At 37.1% G+C, this 19,564-nt stretch overlaps 2 protein-coding genes across 4 annotated transcripts in view; one reads left to right on the forward strand and one right to left on the reverse strand.

The window, feature by feature from the left end:
- LOC136269935 (centrosomal protein of 152 kDa-like) overlaps window positions 1–19,564 on the reverse strand; it is a 45,510-nt gene that overhangs the window by 18,128 nt on the left and 7,818 nt on the right. For all 3 annotated transcript variants that reach the window (XM_066065897.1, XM_066065860.1, XM_066065928.1), the window contains exons 7-17: window positions 18,280–18,435; window positions 17,358–17,497; window positions 15,974–16,174; window positions 15,084–15,231; window positions 14,287–14,378; window positions 13,641–13,804; window positions 12,762–12,963; window positions 11,952–12,077; window positions 10,011–10,270; window positions 9,463–9,598; window positions 6,964–7,113 (exon numbers count right to left, since the gene is read on the reverse strand). In XM_066065897.1, coding sequence (XP_065921969.1) covers window positions 6,964–7,113; window positions 9,463–9,598; window positions 10,011–10,270; window positions 11,952–12,077; window positions 12,762–12,963; window positions 13,641–13,804; window positions 14,287–14,378; window positions 15,084–15,231; window positions 15,974–16,174; window positions 17,358–17,497; window positions 18,280–18,435 — 1,775 coding nt within the window. The remainder of the gene's footprint in view (window positions 1–6,963; window positions 7,114–9,462; window positions 9,599–10,010; window positions 10,271–11,951; window positions 12,078–12,761; window positions 12,964–13,640; window positions 13,805–14,286; window positions 14,379–15,083; window positions 15,232–15,973; window positions 16,175–17,357; window positions 17,498–18,279; window positions 18,436–19,564) is intronic.
- Window positions 1,031–2,940, forward strand: LOC105334302 (uncharacterized). Its single transcript, XM_034460358.2, has one exon. The coding sequence runs from the start codon at window positions 1,741–1,743 to the stop codon at window positions 2,560–2,562; it is 822 nt and encodes a 273-aa protein (XP_034316249.2). The 5' UTR covers window positions 1,031–1,740; the 3' UTR covers window positions 2,563–2,940.

The raw sequence follows: 19,564 nt of genomic DNA on the forward strand, positions 1-19,564 counted from the left end.
ATGCCTATACAAATATTGTGTAAAAATTTCAAGCATCTGCGATAAATAGTTGCTGAGAAATCTTTGACGAAAATTTGTTTGAAAAATTTGGTTAAAAAATAAGTAAAGTCGTCATTTAACAGGAAGTTGACGTCCGATTGGTACAAAAATATATCCCACGATATGGCATGCCTTAACAAACACTGTGTAAAAATTTCAAGCATCTGCGATAAATAGTTGCTGAGATAAATGCGACAGAAATTTTTGTTACGGACGGACAGACAGACAGACAGACGGACAGACAGACACACAAGGGTAAAACAGTATACCCCCTCTCCTTCGGAGCGCGGGTATAATTATAGTCTGCTTTCGATCCGTGATTTACCTGGATTTTTACATGTGTTTTATCGGTGCGTTAAACAAGAAAAATGACAAGATTTCGTTGTGCTATACGACTTATATATATGCCAAAGAATATTTAAAATATTAAAACAATTAATATCTATATAAAAAATTTAGAAAAATATATTTTGTGTTTTATGATTACTGATAATATATATAACAAGATTATAGAGATTTTGTGGTGTTTTTTTTTTTTAAATAATGGTTTACATTAAATTTATAATTAAGCGAATAAAAGTAAAAAATTGTCGGTCCCAAGCCAAGTGGAAGCTGATTCATGATGGATGATTATAGGATCAAGGTGAAAACTATCTCACCGAAGACTACTCCTCATCCAAGCTGGACCGGTTATATTATCACGATAGCGTGTCCATCCAAGCTGGTAAATTATCATTATTATTAATTTTTGCATCAAAGTGACTATATTTTGTTATATTATCAAGATAGTGTGTCCATCCAAGCTGGTGAATTATCATTATTAATAATTTTTGCATCAAAGTGACTGTAAATTTTGTAGTATAAACAACATTCAGTATAAAATGATGTTGAATTCTGCAATCTCATCACTCACACTTAGTGGTTCATCATGGCTATTGCTATGCTTGCAGTTACTTTCTTATCCAACAAGTTTTGCGGTTTACGTCTCGAATTCAACGGTTATCAATACATGGTATCATATTTCACAAATATTTAGTAAGGAAAGGCAATTATTAAATAAAAACACTATGCAGTATGTTCATACTAAAAGAAGAAATGAAGCTTTGTTAAGAACATTTTTAAATTAAAGTAAAGAACACTTATGTCATTTTTTTGTATGTGAACTTGTACATATTAATAATACTTTTGTTTGATTTCAGATCAATTCTCGGAGAGGAGACCGACGCTACTGGAAGTGTGTGATTCCGGACTGTGCTGCCAGACTCAACACGCATCATGAGTTCATCACAAAGTTCGTGCATCGCCACAACCATGAACCAGATGCCGTCGACGTCAAAGTACGAAGAATCATGGAGAAAATAAAACAGAAGCAAAGAAGAGACCAAACCAGTGCCAGCAATCTACGAGGAAGAACGATGCCTTCTCCGATCAGAGGAGTTCATCGAATCTGAGCCTGATCATCACAACGTCACCTCATCATTCCCGACCTTCTACGCCTGCAAGTCCGCCCTTTACCGCCAACGTGGGAAGGAAATTCCGAAACTCCCTATCACACCACAGGATATCATCTTAGAGGGAAAATGGACCCGTACCAACGCTGGAGACAACTTCCTTGTGCCAGATGATGATGAAGACTCAAGAATTGTGATCTTTGGAACAGACATCAACATCAACTACCTCGCCGCCAGCAACAGAGTCTACATGGATGGAACATTCTACTCCTCACCTGGCCAGTTCTACCAACTGTATTCCATCTACGGAGAAATCAACGGACGGACTTATCCTTTAGTGTTTGGACTGCTTCCCGGAAAAAGTGAAGGCATTTACCAGCGATTTTTTCGCCTCCTTATGAACTACTGCGGAGAGATCAACGTTGTGTTTCAGCCACAGATTGTGATGTGTGATTTTGAAGTTGCGGTGAGGAATGTGTTGCAGCGAGTGTTTCCTGAGGCCACCGTGAAGGGATGCTTCTTCCATTTTACCCAGTGTATTTGGAAGAAGACACAATCTTTGGGATTAGCCACCATGTACCGAAACAACGATGGAGTACAGAAACTAGTGAGACGTGCCGCATCCCTGCCCCTTGTCCCGATCAACCCAGTAGGAGATGTTTGGTTTAACACCCTGGAGGACACCGAGGAAGTTAACGTGGACATCACCAGGTTCGCCGACTACGTGACAGAGCAGTGGATTGAAGGAACAGATGTGCAGTTTTGGAACCATTTCGACAACACCGGACCTAGGACCAACAACATATTAGAAGGATGGCATTCCAAGATCAACAAACAGCTTAACGCCGCGCATCCGAACATCTACAGACTCATCAGCCTTCTTCAGTGCATCCAAGCCAACAACGAAGCGGATATCATCCAGACATCAGCAGGAGCCAAGCAGAGACCACAAGAAGTCCGGTATCGACGCATTGACCAACGACTGACCCAGCTGAAGAACAGATTCATCGATGGAGATATAGGCATCATGGAGTACTTGGACGCGGCATCCTATCTTCTTCACCTTGGATGATCCGTCAGTGTGTATAAACTATCATTAACTGTGCATTTATATTTTCAGAAAACATATTTAAATGTAAAAATAGATGTGCTTAATTTATTGTCCTATGATTTTTTTTTATCATGAGTATCAATTGCAATTAATGAGCGTGTATTTATTATGATGTAAATATTTAATACTGTAATACTTTATGATAAAAAATGACATGTGTTGTAAGATGAAATAAATATATTAAATATCAGTGCAAATAATGTGTTCTTGTTTCTTGTCCATACCCCCGTTTTATAATACAGACTATAGCAATTAAGCAATTATCTCACCTGGACAAATTCCCGTTTCGCACACATTTTTTTGATACCAAATTTTCAAATGTGTGCAAAACGGGAACAAACCCTTCTAAGTCACCTCCTTGTAAAGTATTCAAGCAGCGTTCGACACCATCAAAATCTCCATTTATCAAAAGACTGAAGAAGAATACGATTTTTTATGTACCCCCCTCTGTATCAAAATGTCCGTCGGTTTCATTTAAAATAATTAAAAATGATTTTGATCAAGAATCTCCCGGGTCGTCTGATAAAGTTTTGAAGTGTCAAAACAACCAAATAGAAAGTGAAAGCATTGGAGTAAAATGCACAGGGCCTTCTAAGAGTAGGCGTGCTCTGCTTGAGCGGTTTGAAAACAACACCTGTGTTACATTCTTGTACCCAGACATAAATCTTACAAACTTTCTCCCAAATAAATGCCATCCTAATTTCCAGAAGGATTTGGTTTCATTCATATACCGCATGGTTGTAGTATTTTCATTAGCGTACCATTCAACAACTTCCAACCACAGTCTTAATGCAATGTTGTTGATCGGGAATAAACCCTTCTGTACCAACTCGAAAAAAAGAACAAATCTTCTTTCAAGACCATGTTCTTTGAGTTGTTGTAAAACTTTTAAGATCATAGCATGAATATCAGCAGTGTCCACCGAGTCTGAAATACATGTATTGCCTACAGGTATTATACCAGTTTCGTCTGAAAAAGAAATGTTTGAATTGTTTTCAAACCGCTCAAGCAGAGCACGCCTATTCTTAGAAGGCCCTAATGCTTTCACTTTCTATTTGGTTGTTTTGACACTTCAAAACTTTATCAGACGACCCGGGAGATTCTTGATCAAAATCATTTTTAATTATTTTAATTTATTTAATTACTTTACAAGGAGGTGATTTAGAAGGTGTCCCTTTTATCTTTCGTCGCAAAATCATTGTTTTTGTGTGGCGAATCACTAGTACATACTGGTATATTTTCTACTATAAGTCCATCCCAAGTTATTGCTTCCATCGCTTTTTGGTGATTTTTGATAAAATTACACATACCTGTGAAAGAAATACAGTTGAAATCGTTAAAAGGGAATATATCCAAGATGTTTTCATTGAACAATTATCCCTTTCCTCTCAGAAAAATTCACAGGAACGAAAACAGATTCCCTACGGAGATTTATAATGGGGAATGTTTACATCTTTTATCCATTCGGAATACACTCGGAATACATCGCGCAATTTTTTAACGTTATCATCTGGGCTTATTAATGGCTGTTGCAATGCAAAATCTCCGTAGACTTTCAATTTCGGGATGTGTATTGAAACCCGAAGCGGTAGAGGGGGCGTTTCAAAACAGATAATCTGGACATTTTTCATATAAGTGGATGAACGTAGTTTGAGCACAAAGGTATTTACTATTATTGAAATATCAAGCAAAAAGTGGTGGAAGCAAAAACTCGGGACAGAGTTTTGTTTTTTTTTTTTTTTATACATGTATATGTTTGTTTTTAGAATTTATTTTTGCAGCCGTTGATCTTGGGTGATTTAGCCACAATCGACTTTTACGTTTAACCATCTTCACCTATAAATAAAAAGTATATAATTATAAGATTGATAGAATAAGAAAACACGTTATTATAAGTAAAGTGTGAACGTTATCATTGAAAAATGGATGTGTTAACGTTATCAAGATATTAGTAATAGCATCAAATGATGTCAACAATATCAAATTATAGATTGAAATTGACTAGATGAATTCATTAATGGCTAAAAGACCGCTAATAATAAGTTTTGTTAAAAAAAATGTTTTATAATTTGTAAAACATGCATATAATGTGTGAATTGAATGTACGATAGTGCAAGTGCGTTAACGTTACCTCGGCATACATTTGGATAAATGCGAGGTGTTTTCAGAAATGACTGCAGTTTGGAAAGTTATACAGTTTTAGCATAATAGAGTGGGTCTAATGTAATTCCGTAAGAGTGGTGTATTTAATAAGTATTTAGTCTCTGGGTACAAAACAACCTTACCTCTTATTCGAACCGAGAGAAAATGGCCGATTGTGTATGTTTACGTCATCCCGGTGATGACGTAGATTAGCACCCTTGTATTTGAAGTATGTTTGATCTGGTGAACGATTGCTCGGATACAATGATCCAGAGATCCGGCGTTCTTTATTGGTTGACAGAGGAGAGCAACAGAGTTCAGTGCAAAATTCTACTTATAGTGACACTTGAGTTCAGCGGAACTCCTGTGTATCTTATAGACATAAGCGTATATATAAGGAAACAATGGTCTACCACAGTGACAGATTTAAACCTCCCATCCTAGCTACAAGTTCGCGGGAGATCTAAATTCCACCTAATTAAAGATCCTCATTCATCGTTGGATTTATGCTGCCTCATATATTTAATACTCCTTAAAACTAAAGCTGTGCTAAATGATGTAGAAGTTTATCATCGTATTAATATTATTTTGGGCAACCAAAACTAAATGAAAAGTAATAAATTAGTACAAAGATCAAAACTTATTGTAATAAGAAACTGGTAACTATAGAAGCTTTGTATTATAACAATACGTCAAAAACATCAAATGGTCTTGGTCTCGTCTTCATTCATTAACTCCATTAATAAGTAATTTTATCTAAAAAAAAAAATACACTAAGTCCTTTTCCTATATAGTGAGTTAAAGTCAAGGTTTGCTGCAAACCCTGTATCTAGGTGTGAGGTTGGGCGAAACAGAAGATTCCTCCAAGATATCCTTTAGTAATTTAAACCTTTTAAGTAATACACTAACCAAATAAATGCAGTGTGATGATTTTTATCTTTGGTCACCAATTAACTTGAGATTATCACATTATTGTCAAATTCGTGTTGCCACATTGATAGCTGATCTTCATAGATGATTGTTTAAAACTTAGATAAATCAGCCAATCAATAACCTTTATACAGATTTTATAGTCATTTCTTATCAACCAATCAGAAACCTTAAAACAGATAAAGACTAATTCTACAGCCTTAATCAAGAATGATCTCCCATTGTATTCATTGATAATGCTGTTACCATCAAATTATCACTACAGTTTAAAATTTCATATTGTCAGCAAAAAATATCTGCTTCTATCACAATTAAAAGTCTCTTTGTTCATGCAATTGCAAGACCCTAGTGCACATAATGACCTCTGTCGACTAAGGTTGACTGCAATTTGTAGCCTCTACTGTCCTACATATTTGTACAGAATGCCTGGAGGGAGGCTATGATACAGTATGATTATATTAACACAACACACTAAAAAAATCTCTCATCTGTAAATGCACAAACATCCATCCCCATCGATCTCCCTTTGAAGTTAAATATACAGGGGTTTTTTTCCCAGCCTCTCCTCTCTAAATAATAAACAGCCCCCCCCCTCCCCTCCCCCTCCCCCCTTCCCCATCTCTCTGGAAAAAAAATATTTATTTAAGGTTTTCGGCTGTCATAACAGCTTAATGTATGCCATAAAATTTGACCGGCTTCCCTTTCAGTGATATTTAAAGTATATTTCTTCACACCCCTCCAACCTCCCACCCCAAACAAACACACACATCCACATTGATGACCCTTATAGGCTACTTTCATCTTCTAGTTCTGTTCTGCTTGTGTTAATTAATAACAAATTCTTATCTCAGTTCTACATTTCGTAAAGATCTTTAAGCAATAATTTGATAATTGCTTGATTAAATTGCACAAATTGAACCCTCCCCCAACCAATTCAGCATGTTTTCTACCCCTACCTTTGTTTTCAGTAAAATGACCTGATTTATTCACTTGACCCCTTCCCTTATTTACTCAGTTTTCCCCCTTATCTTTGTCTCCATTAGGTGATTTAAAAATGTTCCCAGTTCCCCCCCCCCCCCAGCTTTCTCTTCAGTAGTACTTCTGACCTGATTTAATCACCCCCCCCCCCCTCTTTTCCCTGGTTTTCTCTCACCCCCACCCCCCCCTTCCCCACCTTTGCTTCCAGTACCAGTTGCAGGCCTGTTTTAATAAATACTCCCAATTCTCTTCCCTCTGTCTTCAGTAATTACAAGCCTGACTTACTAAATTCTCCCTGTTATCTCCCCCTACCTTCGTCTCCAGTAGTTTCTGACTGTCCTCCTTCATCTTCCTGTTTAGAGTCTCAGACAATTCAGAGCGAATCTTCTCTTCGTCCGCCGCTAGATCTTCCCTCAGTTTGTCCAGGGCTTTCTCTTTGTCTATCTCAAGTTCTTCCCTCAGCTACAGAAAAAAATACCAATAGGTATACCATTATCTACTTGTATGTCAACATATACTGTGGAATCATTAGAATTCATGGTGGCTCAATTTTCGTGGTACTGTGGTTTCATTAATTTTTGTGGGTATCAATTTTCGTGGATTTACTGAAAACGACAGTTTTAAGGATACGTAATTTCGTGGCCAATGAACCTATCAATACAAAATGTTAGTTGAAATTGAACTTCAATGAACATTTAATTTTGTGGATCAACTAAACAACGAAATCCACGAAAATTGGTATTCAAGGAATATTGATGAAACCACAGTATCCCTGGCTAGCCCTCCCCCATGAGTTTAAATCCTTGACAAAACCATATTTTGAAAGAGTTAGTTTTCTTACTGAAACTGAAAACCAACACATTCAGGAAACATCCCCACAAATAAGCAAAAAACCTGCAATCCACAAAAATTTGCCCCCACAAATGTAAATGATTCCACAGTAATGTATTTTATAGTTTTTCAAAATCTTCTACTTCCAAAAAAAAACCCCCAATTTATACTCAATGTCCTACTGATATCAGGTGGGGTGATCCTTTTTTTATTTTTGTTTGATGAATGTTTAATCATATGATGAATTGTTCTTGTATGTGTTATAATAGACCCACCTCCTGTAACTTCTTGGACACTGCTGTCTCTTCCTCTAGAAACTTATCTAGGTAAGTATGTATGTTGGTATTTGTGTTAGTATGTGTCAGTAACTGTAACTTCTTGGGCACTGTGTGATTACTAACCTCCTGCATCTTGGGCACTGTGTAATTACTGACCACTTGTAACTTCTTGGACACTGCTTTTTCTTTCTCTAGACAATTAGCCAGATGTGTGTTTGTGGGGGGGGGGGGGAGATCAGTATGTGTGTTTGTGTGATTACTGACCTCCAGTAACTTCTTGGACACTGCTGTCTCCCCCTCTAGACACTTACCTAGGTGTGTGTGTGTGTGGGGTGGGGTGGGTTGGGGGTATTACTGACCTCCTGTAACTTCTTATATTTACATTCTACTGTGTTTTTCCATTAAATTCTGTGATCTTCAAATGCCTCTAAATGCAACAAGTAGTCAAAGGTCAAATTAACGAGTTTTATTATGACGTCACAAACGTTGAACGCTGTAAACTGCAACGTCACAAGCGAAAATCAAAGTGCACGCTCGTGGCTGTTACTGTGGCTCTTCCATTAATATTAACTTACCCTTAGGATAAGATCGGAATTTTAAGGTATAATTCACATTTGCAGACAAGGCAAGAAGTTAAAAAATGTAAATATAAGCATTAAATCATGATTTTTTGAAGTATACACTCTCATAACTGCCGCGGTGTGTGCATACAAATTTTCATAACGCGCTAACGCGCGTTACTCAATTTGTATGCACACACCGCGGCAGTTATGAGAGTGTATACTTCAAAAAACCATGATTCAATGCTATAGGACACCGCTGTCTCCCCCTCTAGGCACTTACCTAGGTGTGTGTTTGTTTGTGTGTGTTTAGGGGGGAGGGGGGTGTTAGCATGTGTTTGTGCGTTATTACTGACCTCCTGTAACTTCTTGGACACCGCTGTCTCCCCCTCTAGACACTTACCTAGGTGTGTGTGTGTGTGGGGTGGGGTTGGGGGGTATTACTGACCTCCTGTAACTTCTTGGATGCCGCTGTCTCCCCCTCTAGACACTTACCTAGGTGTGTGTGTGTGTGTGTGGGGGATTGTTAGCATGTGTTTGTGTGTGATTACTGACCTCCTGTAACTTATTGGACACAGCTGTCTCCCCCTCTAGGCACTTACCTAGGTGTGTGTGTGTGTGGGGTTGGGGGGTATTACTGACCTCCTGTAACTTCTTGGATGCCGCTGTCTCCCCCTCTAGACACTTACCTAGGTGTGTGTGTGTGTGTGTGGGGGATTGTTAGCATGTGTTTGTGTGTGATTACTGACCTCCTGTAACTTATTGGACACAGCTGTCTCCCCCTCTAGGCACTTACCTAGGTGTGTGTGTGTGTGGGGTGGGGGTATTACTGACCTCCTGTAACTTCTTGGATGCCGCTGTCTCCCCCTCTAGACACTTACCTAGGTGTGTGTGTGTGTGTGGGGGGGGGTATTACTGACCTCCTGTAACTTCTTGGATGCCGCTGTCTCCCCCTCTAGGCACTTACCTAGGTGTGTGTGTGTGTGGGGGGGGGGGGGGGGGTGGGGGTGGGGGTGGGGGGTATTACTGACCTCCTGTAACTTCTTGGACACCGCTGTCTCCCCCTCTAGTACTTACCTAGGTGTGTGTTTGTGTCTAGGGGGGAGGGGGGTGTTAGCATGTGTTTGTGCGTTATTACTGACCTCCTGTAACTTATTGGACACCGCTGTCTCCCCCTCTTCCTTCATCCTCTCCTCCAGGAGATCTTTCTCCGCGCAGACTTTGACATACAGCTCCTTAACCTGGTCCACCTCTTTCATGGCCGAGTTCAATTCATTTCTAAAATACAAACATACCCAGACTTGTTTATATTGCAAACATGACCTTTGTACACAGCACCGACCAAATCAAATTCAATTACTCAATAACAGATCAATATTGACAATATAGGGGGGCTGGGGAGTGTAGTTTGGAGGGTGTTGGGTGGGGGTTGGAGGGGATTGTAGTTTGGGGGGTGTTGGGTGGAGATGGGAGGGGATTGTAGTTTGTGGGGGGGGGGGGGGGGGGGGGGAGAGTTTGTAGCTGATTTTTTTCTGTTCCTTTTTTTTTTGGGGGGGGGGGGGGGGGGGGAGGTGTTGGGGGGGGTTAGGAGGGGATTGTAGTTTGGGGTGTTGGGTGGGGGTGGGAGGGGATTGTAGTTTATGGGGGTGTTGGGTGGGGGTGGGAGGGAGGTGGTTATCGTTTTTCTTACCTGAGCTGAGTACACTCCCTCTCATACTTGGTGATGAGCTCGGACTGTTCGGCCGTGAACTCCTCCATCATAGTGAGCCTGAGTTGTTCCTTGGCCGTCTCGTGGACGGACTCGCACGCTCGCTGGCACCGGTCGAGCGCCTCTCGCTTGTCCTGGTCGTACTCGCGCACCATCTGAGACATCTGCTGGGTGAGCTGTTGGTTTATCTCTGACAACTTCTCCTCGCTGGATGCCACCTCCTCCAGCCTCTTCTTCAGGTCCTACAATCAAAGTTCTTTATAAATACATGTACAGTAAAACACGGTTAAAGCGAACATCCTTATACTAAATTGACGCTTACAGCAAAGTGATTTTTACTCCCCCGAGACTTTATTACATGTTATAAACTTTACGAATACAGTCAAAACTGCCGTAGCGGTCACCCCTATTAAGCAGTCACCTTTCGTATGCGGCCATTTTATTTCCTCCCGATGAAAAATCCTATATAATTGCCCTCTAAAGAGCGGTCACCTGTCTAACGCGGTCAGCGGTCATCGTATTTTGATCCGAAACTGTACAGTCGACATGCATTAGGCGGCCATCTTGGCCGGTCACATGATTTACACCCGGGGATTTTAAACATGGCTTCCGAATATCGGGTATAAATGTAAACAATAATTATACGCTTGAGGCGAGAGAAACCAAATTAATCGATGTATTTATAATACATAATTGGCAGATCATATACGAATTAAGTATTAACAAAATGATTGTTTTATAAACATGAATGATATACAGGTGTCAAAAATGTCTGCGGCTAGGCAAGAGAAAATTGCTTGATTTAATAATATGAATTGAGTTCAGATACGGTCGGTTAAAAACGTATTTATTGATTTGTATTAAAAGTGTTTGTTTTCTATATATACGGTACTCATGAAAATAGTGTTAGTGTTATAATTGTGAAAATGTCGGCGACAAAGTTTACTAAGTAATGACTTTTTTGAATAATTTAAAGAAATATAAGAATTGCATGCACAATGCATTGTAATGTATTTGTACTTATTTGTAAATATAATAGATACTATAAAAACATCAAATCAATTACTTTATCTATCATTTTGATACATTATGCTAAATATCAAGTATATGATTAAAATAAAATTGATTAATTGTTCTAAAAATGGATTTGATGTTGGCAAATTCACAAGTCTCTATTCAAAGGTCACCTCTGTTAAGAGGTCACTTTGGATGTCTCCTGCAGGTGACTGCTTAATACAAGTTTGACTGTATAACGAATTACGCTTATAATGAAGTAAAATTGTCCGTCCCTGGAAGTTCGTTATAAGCGTGTTTTACTGTATATGTCCTGATCTGTGGTGAGATACTTGAAAGTTATACATGAGATATTAATATCCTACATAATCATCTTTTCTCGTTTTTTCTTTAGATCTATAATCAAAGTTTTAATGAGTACATGTATATGTCCTGATTTGTAGTGGGGTCATGAAAGGTTAACTTGAGTCGTAAATATCCTATCTTCTACCTTTAAAGTGCGGACACCATTTCAATATTTCCGTGCTAACTTCCTGTGTGTGTCTATATAAAATGCCAGTAAAAACTACTTAAAAACAGGTTTAAAATCTGATGTTTTAAGTTGGTTGCTTGTTGATATAAGTGGTTTTAAATCTGAATGAAAAAATAATTCCAAGAGCAATGAAAAAGAGCGCTCAAACCGACACACCTGAAGTTTAAAGTTTCCAGTCTCTTATTTAGATCCTTGTATAATGAAATTTTTTGTACCATATGATAAGCATTAACAATTTCAAACCTCATTTACCTCCACAATAAAAAAAGAGCTCCTTATATCTACCTCTTTCAATCTCTTCAACTTTCAACATTTAGCATATCATCAACGTTTAATGAGTAGCACATAATAAACATTTGGAATTTCACCTCAATTACCTCAACGTCCTCGGAGAGGACCTCCTTTTCCCGTTTGAGGTTCTTGATGTCTTTCTGTAGCCGCGCCTCGACGGCCGACACCTTGTCATCCGACCTCACTAACTCCTCCCAGTCCTCTAGCTTCGACTGAAATCAAGCGCGACGGGATTATTAAATTAACTTTGAATAAGCAATTTTAACAAAACAGTATGTTCTAAACAAGTGTCAAAACCTTACAATTAATATCATTCGAAATAGAATTAGATCTAAAATTAGACTGAAATTAATAGGGATAGGATTATCAACTAAATATTGAAAGTGTTTCATGATAAAATTGTAAATATTCTAGCTTATAAATGCATTGAACCATGAATGTCAACAATTTCAACGAAAATCATTCACTACAGGGAAATGGCCAAAAAAATTGCCCTGTAGTTTTCCTGGGCAAAAATTTCAAAGCTTGGAAAGTGGAAAAACTCTGATTTTTTGTTAACTTAAAATAAATAAAAAGAGTTATTTCCCTTCTCAAATACAAAATTAATATAATTCAATGAGATGGCAACTGACACAATGAAGGGTGTTACTTTTTCTCAGTCCCATTTACTTCAATATAACAAGATTTAAATACTATAGTTAAAACATTATTTGATAAGCACCGATTTAATTTTAAGTTGAGTTCACTGTTCAGCTGGGCAACGAAATGAAGTATTTATCAAAGTATTTTAAATTTCAATTTGTAGGACATATATAAACGTATACTCCTCGAAACAACAAATTTTTCCAAATCAATGAAAATGATGCCCACTGATAAATGATGACTCGTCAATTTACCTTTAGGTCAGTCTCGGACTTTTCTGCTCTCTCGCAGCGCATTCGGAACTCCTCTAGGTCTTTCTTGCATGTGCGTAGTTCCTCCTGAAGCTTATTTACTTGGATTCTCTTCTCCTTGTTGCTGAGCAGACAGCGCTCCAGTTCTATTTTTAGATTGCTCACCAAGTCATGTGACTCGGCTCCTTTCTGAGTAGAACCGAATCTGTGAAAACAAAAGATCAATTAACAAGCATGCACTGGAAACTATTTTTCACAAAGTATTACATGTAAATGAACATTATAATGTGTACAAAGGTAAAAAAACCGAAAATTTCTTAAATCTTGGAGAAAACACCCTTTTCAGAAAATAACATGAAATGAGAGTGAATAAAATTTATCTAAAATCTCTGCTGTATTCGAACTCTTCATTTGTTGGTCTGTAGCCTAATGTCATTACACAAACAATTTTGTCAATTAAAATAAGCTTTCAATGCATGTGACAAACTGTCATAAGAATTATAAGTCAAGGGTATGGAAGACCCATATGTACACTAATAGTTTTTTTACCATGGATATAAATAATTCTAAAAAAAACCTTCCCAAACTTATTAAAATTGTCTTTCCACATAATTACTCTTCTATAGCTTTGATTGAAATCATCCACAGTAGTTTTGGAACCAAAAAACTGAGTTTTGTTGTACATTTTTAGAAGATGGTATCTCTACTTTATGATTTCAACCATTCAAAATATTCTTTCAGAGAAAAAAAATTGGTAGATCATAAGAAAAAATTTACTTTAAGCGGAAAAAAAATCAGCATTGAAATAAAACTAAGAAATAGAATTTAAATTACACTGAGAAATTAGAATTATAAAAAAAACCAATAATATTGATTTCGTACTTGACGGGTTCTGGCGTGTCGTCAAAGTCGAGGTGTTTCTTGATGCCGAGGTCCATCATGGAGTCGTCGTGGATCGTGTCGCGCGTCGTCTCCTGACTGAGCACACCCAGACAGGATGCAGCCTCAAACATGTTCAGCTGTTCTTTCAAGTCCTTGATCTCGTCCTAAGGAAACAAAGAGTGTTAAATAAATACTGTATATCCGGTAATTTTCGCGACAATTTAATTTTTTTCTTTTGTACGATCACTTTTCAAGCGCAAATTAATGAATACGCAGAAATTATATTTTGTATTATTTTCATTCTATTAGACAGTCTTTATATCCTAAGAATATTGTGTATTATGTTATATAGTGTTTCATTAAGCCCACATTAATACTCTCAACCATTACATTGTTATGGTAAGAAAATTGAATGTAATTCACAGCTTTATAGAAACAGTTCATTGATCAGTCAAAATCTTCTGCAACCTAAGAGGAATCACAGACTGCATGAAATAATAATGTAATAATGAAATAATAATGTAATAATGAAATAATAATGTAATAATGAAATAATAATGTAATAATGAAATAATAATGTTATTATGAAATAATAATGTAATAATGAAATAATAATGATCAATCAATCAATCAATCAACCGAGTACCTGGTAGGAGAGAATCATTTCGTCAGCGATTTTCTTGGATGCTGTAGTCTGTTGTAGTTTAATCTTCAACTGACTCGTCTCATGGGACGAAGCTAAAAAGGAGAGGGTAAAACTAGTGCATGTGCATGTTACGTGTTACAACTTTTATTACAGTGATCATGTATGTTAGCATTATATTAATACACAAGTAATATCAGACATTTAATGATTCACAAGTGCAACACATAATAAAATCTACAGAAAATATGTACGGCTGGGATGATGCTGTACTTAGCCGATTCATTTCATATCACGGTACCTGAGATATGTTACGATACATATCACGATATATTGCAACTCGATGAAAACATGAATAAAGGGTTTCAAATTTATGCAGTTTGATAATGTGCTACTACATGTCCATAGTGATGTCATTATGTTTCAAATGAGCATTGCACAATTAAATACAAATTACTTTTGTCTTATCTGTGGTGTAGACTGTTTTTGTCATAAACAGGTAAATCGTAATCCAGGAGTTTTCCACACTCAAGATTAGTTACATAGCAGTTTTGACAACTTACATAGTTTCAGCCTTCTTTGTACTTATAAATAAAGGGTGTGGACAAAAAAATAGCAAAAATTTGACGCTTGGATATTTGGAAATTTTTAACACTTTTGGTCAGGTATCGTTGTAATAATGGTTAGTGTATCGATCTAAATATTGTCAAAATAAATACTGTGATGCACTTATGGGTAGATGGTCCCATCCCTAAAAATATGTCAATATCATCAAGACAACAGGGAATATGACTGGCTACCTGACTCTAGAAGTGTCTGGCATTGTTTCTGGGATTCCTCTAGGCTCCTTGTGAGACGATTGATCGTCTCGGCTCGCGAGATCTGAACGTTCTCGGCTTCCTTGTAGCTCTCGTTCAACTTCTGTCTCAGTGTCGAGTTTTCTGCATTCTGTCAATGATTATACACAATGTTTAGTCTAAAATTTACATGTACATGGTTTTTTTCCCAAACAATAAATAAGAAATTGTGAGATAGGTACAATATAAAGGGTTAATTTGTTCTCACAACCCCATCTCTGGCAAAATTTGAAAATTATACCCTAATCAATTACAAAACATGCATGTGACTATAAAATTTTCAAACTGACATAAACAGAATCTAAAATAGGATAAATATATTATCCAGATTAGAGAGGAGACAAGTTTAGCAGAAAAAAATGTTTTTTCAAAATTTTTGAAAAATCTTTTGAAAATAAGATGTCAAAGGCAGTTAGATATTTCAACTTAATTTTCATTGCAAATTTTGAAGGGGGAAACCAATTTTGTTTTCTTCTGCTGAAAATTGAAATATTTCTTTTTCTAATTTTAAGAGGCTGGGTGGTTAACATTGCAGTCATCAAGTCTACTTAATTTTTTTTTGTAGATTTGATTAATTCAGCTATGAACTATTTTATAGTAAAGAAGAATTCCATATATTTTTATTAGCTTTAAAAATCTGAACATTTTTTTCCTATATTTTAATACAGAGCTCTTCTTTTAAAGGAGATCAAAACAGTTTTAAAAAATGGCCACAACCATCATGCCCTCTTAAAATGGCAATTCAATAAATCAATGCAGCAGCATAGGAATAATGGGGCGACAGTGGTGCCGGAGAAACAAAGAATTAGTTTTGTTTGGCCCTAGTGACTGACCACTTCATTCAGTTTGTCAGTCAGATTCTCGATCTTTTCTTTCAGGACTTTGACCTCCTTGTCGTGTCTTTGTTGGACTCCTGCCAAAACTCGATCGTGCTCAACTCGAGCTCGGCTGAGACTGTCCGAGGCTCCCATCTCAGCGAGCTGCTGGTTCAGGGTCTCTATAGTTGACTCAGCTGTCTGCAAACTCTTCACTGCCTAGATATGGGAAATAAAACTTAATATTAGTGACACCTAGACAGAGTTCTTGAAATATTTCGGTCCTGTCGGCAAGACCGATAAAAATAACCAAGGACCGATTACTTGAGGTTGTCTGTCAGTCCAAATGACCGGTAGATATGGACAGAGTAACTTGCGAAAATATAACTAATTTTCGTACAAAAGCAACAGAAATATGATGAAAACTCTAGCTTCTGTGTAATCACTGAGGAGATCCGAACGCATAGGATAAATCTAGAGGAGTTTTTCCGCATTTTTTTCGCTCTCTCTAGACTTATCATACATTTTCGGAACACCTCAGTAATAATTACTTCCGTTGCTTTCGATAAGTTTGGCGAGTATTTCGTACATATTGAAACGGTGCGTTTATAATGCAGCTAACAGATGTAGTCAGACAATAGGAATAAGTCTTTCAATCATTTTCCAACCTAGATTTCGTCAGAAATCATGGGGAAAATTGGAGAACTTGTTTAAAACATAGCGTGAACTGAGGGCCCTATATAAATCAAAGATGGCGAGTGTTGTCTCGGTACGTTTTTTCAATGTACATTGCATACACCAAAACAGGGTTTTCAGTGAATGTTTTTATTGCAATACACAGAAAAACACACACAAAAATCCCAATGTAATCATTTATAATTTTTTTCGGGAAATAATAAGAACTCCGCTATCTGACAACCGAGCCCTAGTTACATATGAGATGTGCAGAAAGAGAATGAGAAAGAGAGAACAAGAAGAAAGTTGATAATGACAGAGGGAAGGAAATAAAAATAATAAATGAAGTGATAAATAAGAATGTTATCAGGGGCCAGAATGTGAAAGTTAGGAGAAATCAGAATAATTAAGGTAAAAATGAGAGAAGTTAGAAGGCAAATATACTTGTAGTTTTTCATCTTTCTATTGAAGGCAAATATACATTTCTCACCAGTCATTTTTCGTCTATAATTTTATTTGTTGATAAAATGACGTCACAATGTATTGGCGAGAAATGGTACTCGGCGAGAACTGGTCGTACGCCAGAAACAAAAAATTAAAATCGAAAGCTATAAATAAAGCATTTCACTAACTTCATATTAAAATTTCATATTCGCTACTTTACGTGAATATTTATATGTACCATTACACATGATTATAGTTACCCTTGTAACAAACAATTACTTACCTCATCTTTCCCCCTCTGAAGAGCCTCCACTTGACTTTCAGTAGCCTGTAGTTTTCCCTTTAGCTGTGCATTCTCTGTTTTAGATTCCAGTAGAAGATCATGACTTTGCTTTAGACTGCAGGAAGTCCCTTCTTTTTCACCTATAAATAACAAGTTCATAATTAATATATAATTTATTAAAATTGACCGAAGTGTTATTTAAGTTTATTTCAGATGACTGATATAACATCAAGTGTTTGTAGTGAGGGTAATTGTGGTCAGAGATAATATACCAATATCTAATGTTTACACAGCAAAGCAAACAAGTTGGATCTCCGAATTTTGCTTGTAATTTGACTTCAGGCTATGACATTTGAAATTTGTTTTTAAAAGCATTAGAAATGCCCAAGGTTACTGTCTTACCCATAGAGTTTATTTACTATTGGTGTTATCTTTAGCCAGTGATATCTGGAGTTGATCTGGAGCTCACACATTTAGCCAGTGGTATCTAATGTTCATACAATTAGCCAGTGATATCTGATTTTCATACATTTAGCCAGTTCTTACTTTCTGTCAGTGATATCTGGTGTTCTAAACTTTTACCAGTGATATCTGGTGTTCTAACTTTCACCAGTGATATCTGGTGTTCTAAACTTTTACCAGTGATATCTGGTGTTCTAAACTTTTACCAGTGATATCTGGTGTTCTAAACTTTTACCAGTGATATCTGGTGTTCTAAACTTTTACATGTGATATCTGGTGTTCTAAACTTTTACATGTGATATCTGGTGTTCTTACCTTCTACATGTGATATCTGGTGTTCTTACCTTCTACATGTGATATCTGGTGTTCTTACCTTCTACATGTGATATCTGTTGCTTTTACCTTTTGCTAGTGATATCTGGTGTTCTTACCTTTTGCTAGTGATATCTGGTGTTCTTACCTTTTGCAAGTGATATCTGGTGCTTCAGGATGCGGATTTCGCGGCTGGTCTCTGCCTTGTACTGGTCAAAGTCCTTGGTCATCTCCTCCAGCTTGTTGCCCCGGGCTTTGTACAGGATCTGGAGCTGGGCGAGCTGTCTACCGTCCAGGGCACCGGCTGTAAGATAATTATAGAGATAAATCAAAGTACAGATAGAACTGTAAGATAATTATAGAGATAATTCAAAGTACAGATAGAACGGTAGGATAATTATAGAGATAAATCAAAGTACAGATAGAACTGTAAGATAATAATTATACAGATAAATCAAAGTACAGATAGAACTGTAGGGTAAACAGTTACACTCAGATATCATCTAAATCAAAGGACTGATAGTGCTATAAGACAAACAGTTACACACGGGCATCACATAAATCACAGAACTGAAAGTGCTACTAGACAAACAGTTACACTCAGATATCATCTAAATCATTAGATTGACAGTACTGTAAGACAAACAGTTACACTCAGATATCATCTAAATCATTAGATTGACAGTACTGTAAGACAAACAGTTACACGCAGATATCATCTAAATCATTAGATTGACAGTACTGTAAGACAAACAGTTACACTCAGATATCATCTAAATCATTAGATTGACAGTACTGTAAAGCCCCTTTCACAATTGGCGCACGACCACTTTACACCACTTTGCGATCAAAATTTTTGAGCTTCGCACGAGCTCTCGCATACGTTGCACGAGCCCTCGCATTGTTGCATACGTTTTACTGGTCGCATCAAGTCTCCTCTGAATAGTGGACATGCACACTATTCAGACGCGACCCAACGCGATCCAAATTATCGCAGTGCAACAACACATTAGTACGAACGTTTTACAACGTTTTGTGTACTCGCAAGAGTGATGCACGATTTTAAAAGGTCGTAAAATGAATTGCTGCTGTAAATGCGTGTGTTTTGCGACCATGAGACTGTTGCTCAACATGTCTCATGTGATCTTGCAACGTTTTACAATCATTGCACGACTTATCAGCCTCAATATGCCACTAGTATATATACCCTATATAAGCAGCCTTGTTTCAAACCACAATTGACAATATACATGCACTGCATGGTGGTGGGGGAAATATGAAGATTTATTACTCCAAGAAAAATCATATTTACCGAGGGCTTCGCCATATGAACATTAATGCAATAAACGTTTTATTATATCGAACAACATATGATTACTAGTAAACAAAATACGTTGATTTCTAAAAATTGTCTGACTTTTCAATAGCAATAA

This window comes from Magallana gigas, chromosome 1 (assembly GCF_963853765.1).
Source record: "Magallana gigas chromosome 1, xbMagGiga1.1, whole genome shotgun sequence".
Classification (NCBI taxonomy): Eukaryota; Metazoa; Mollusca; class Bivalvia; order Ostreida; family Ostreidae; genus Magallana; species Magallana gigas.

Coding starts and splice junctions, on each gene's coding strand:
- LOC105334302 (XM_034460358.2), top strand. CDS start 1,741: ATGGATGGAACATTCTACTCCTCACCTGGCCAGTTCTACCAACTGTAT.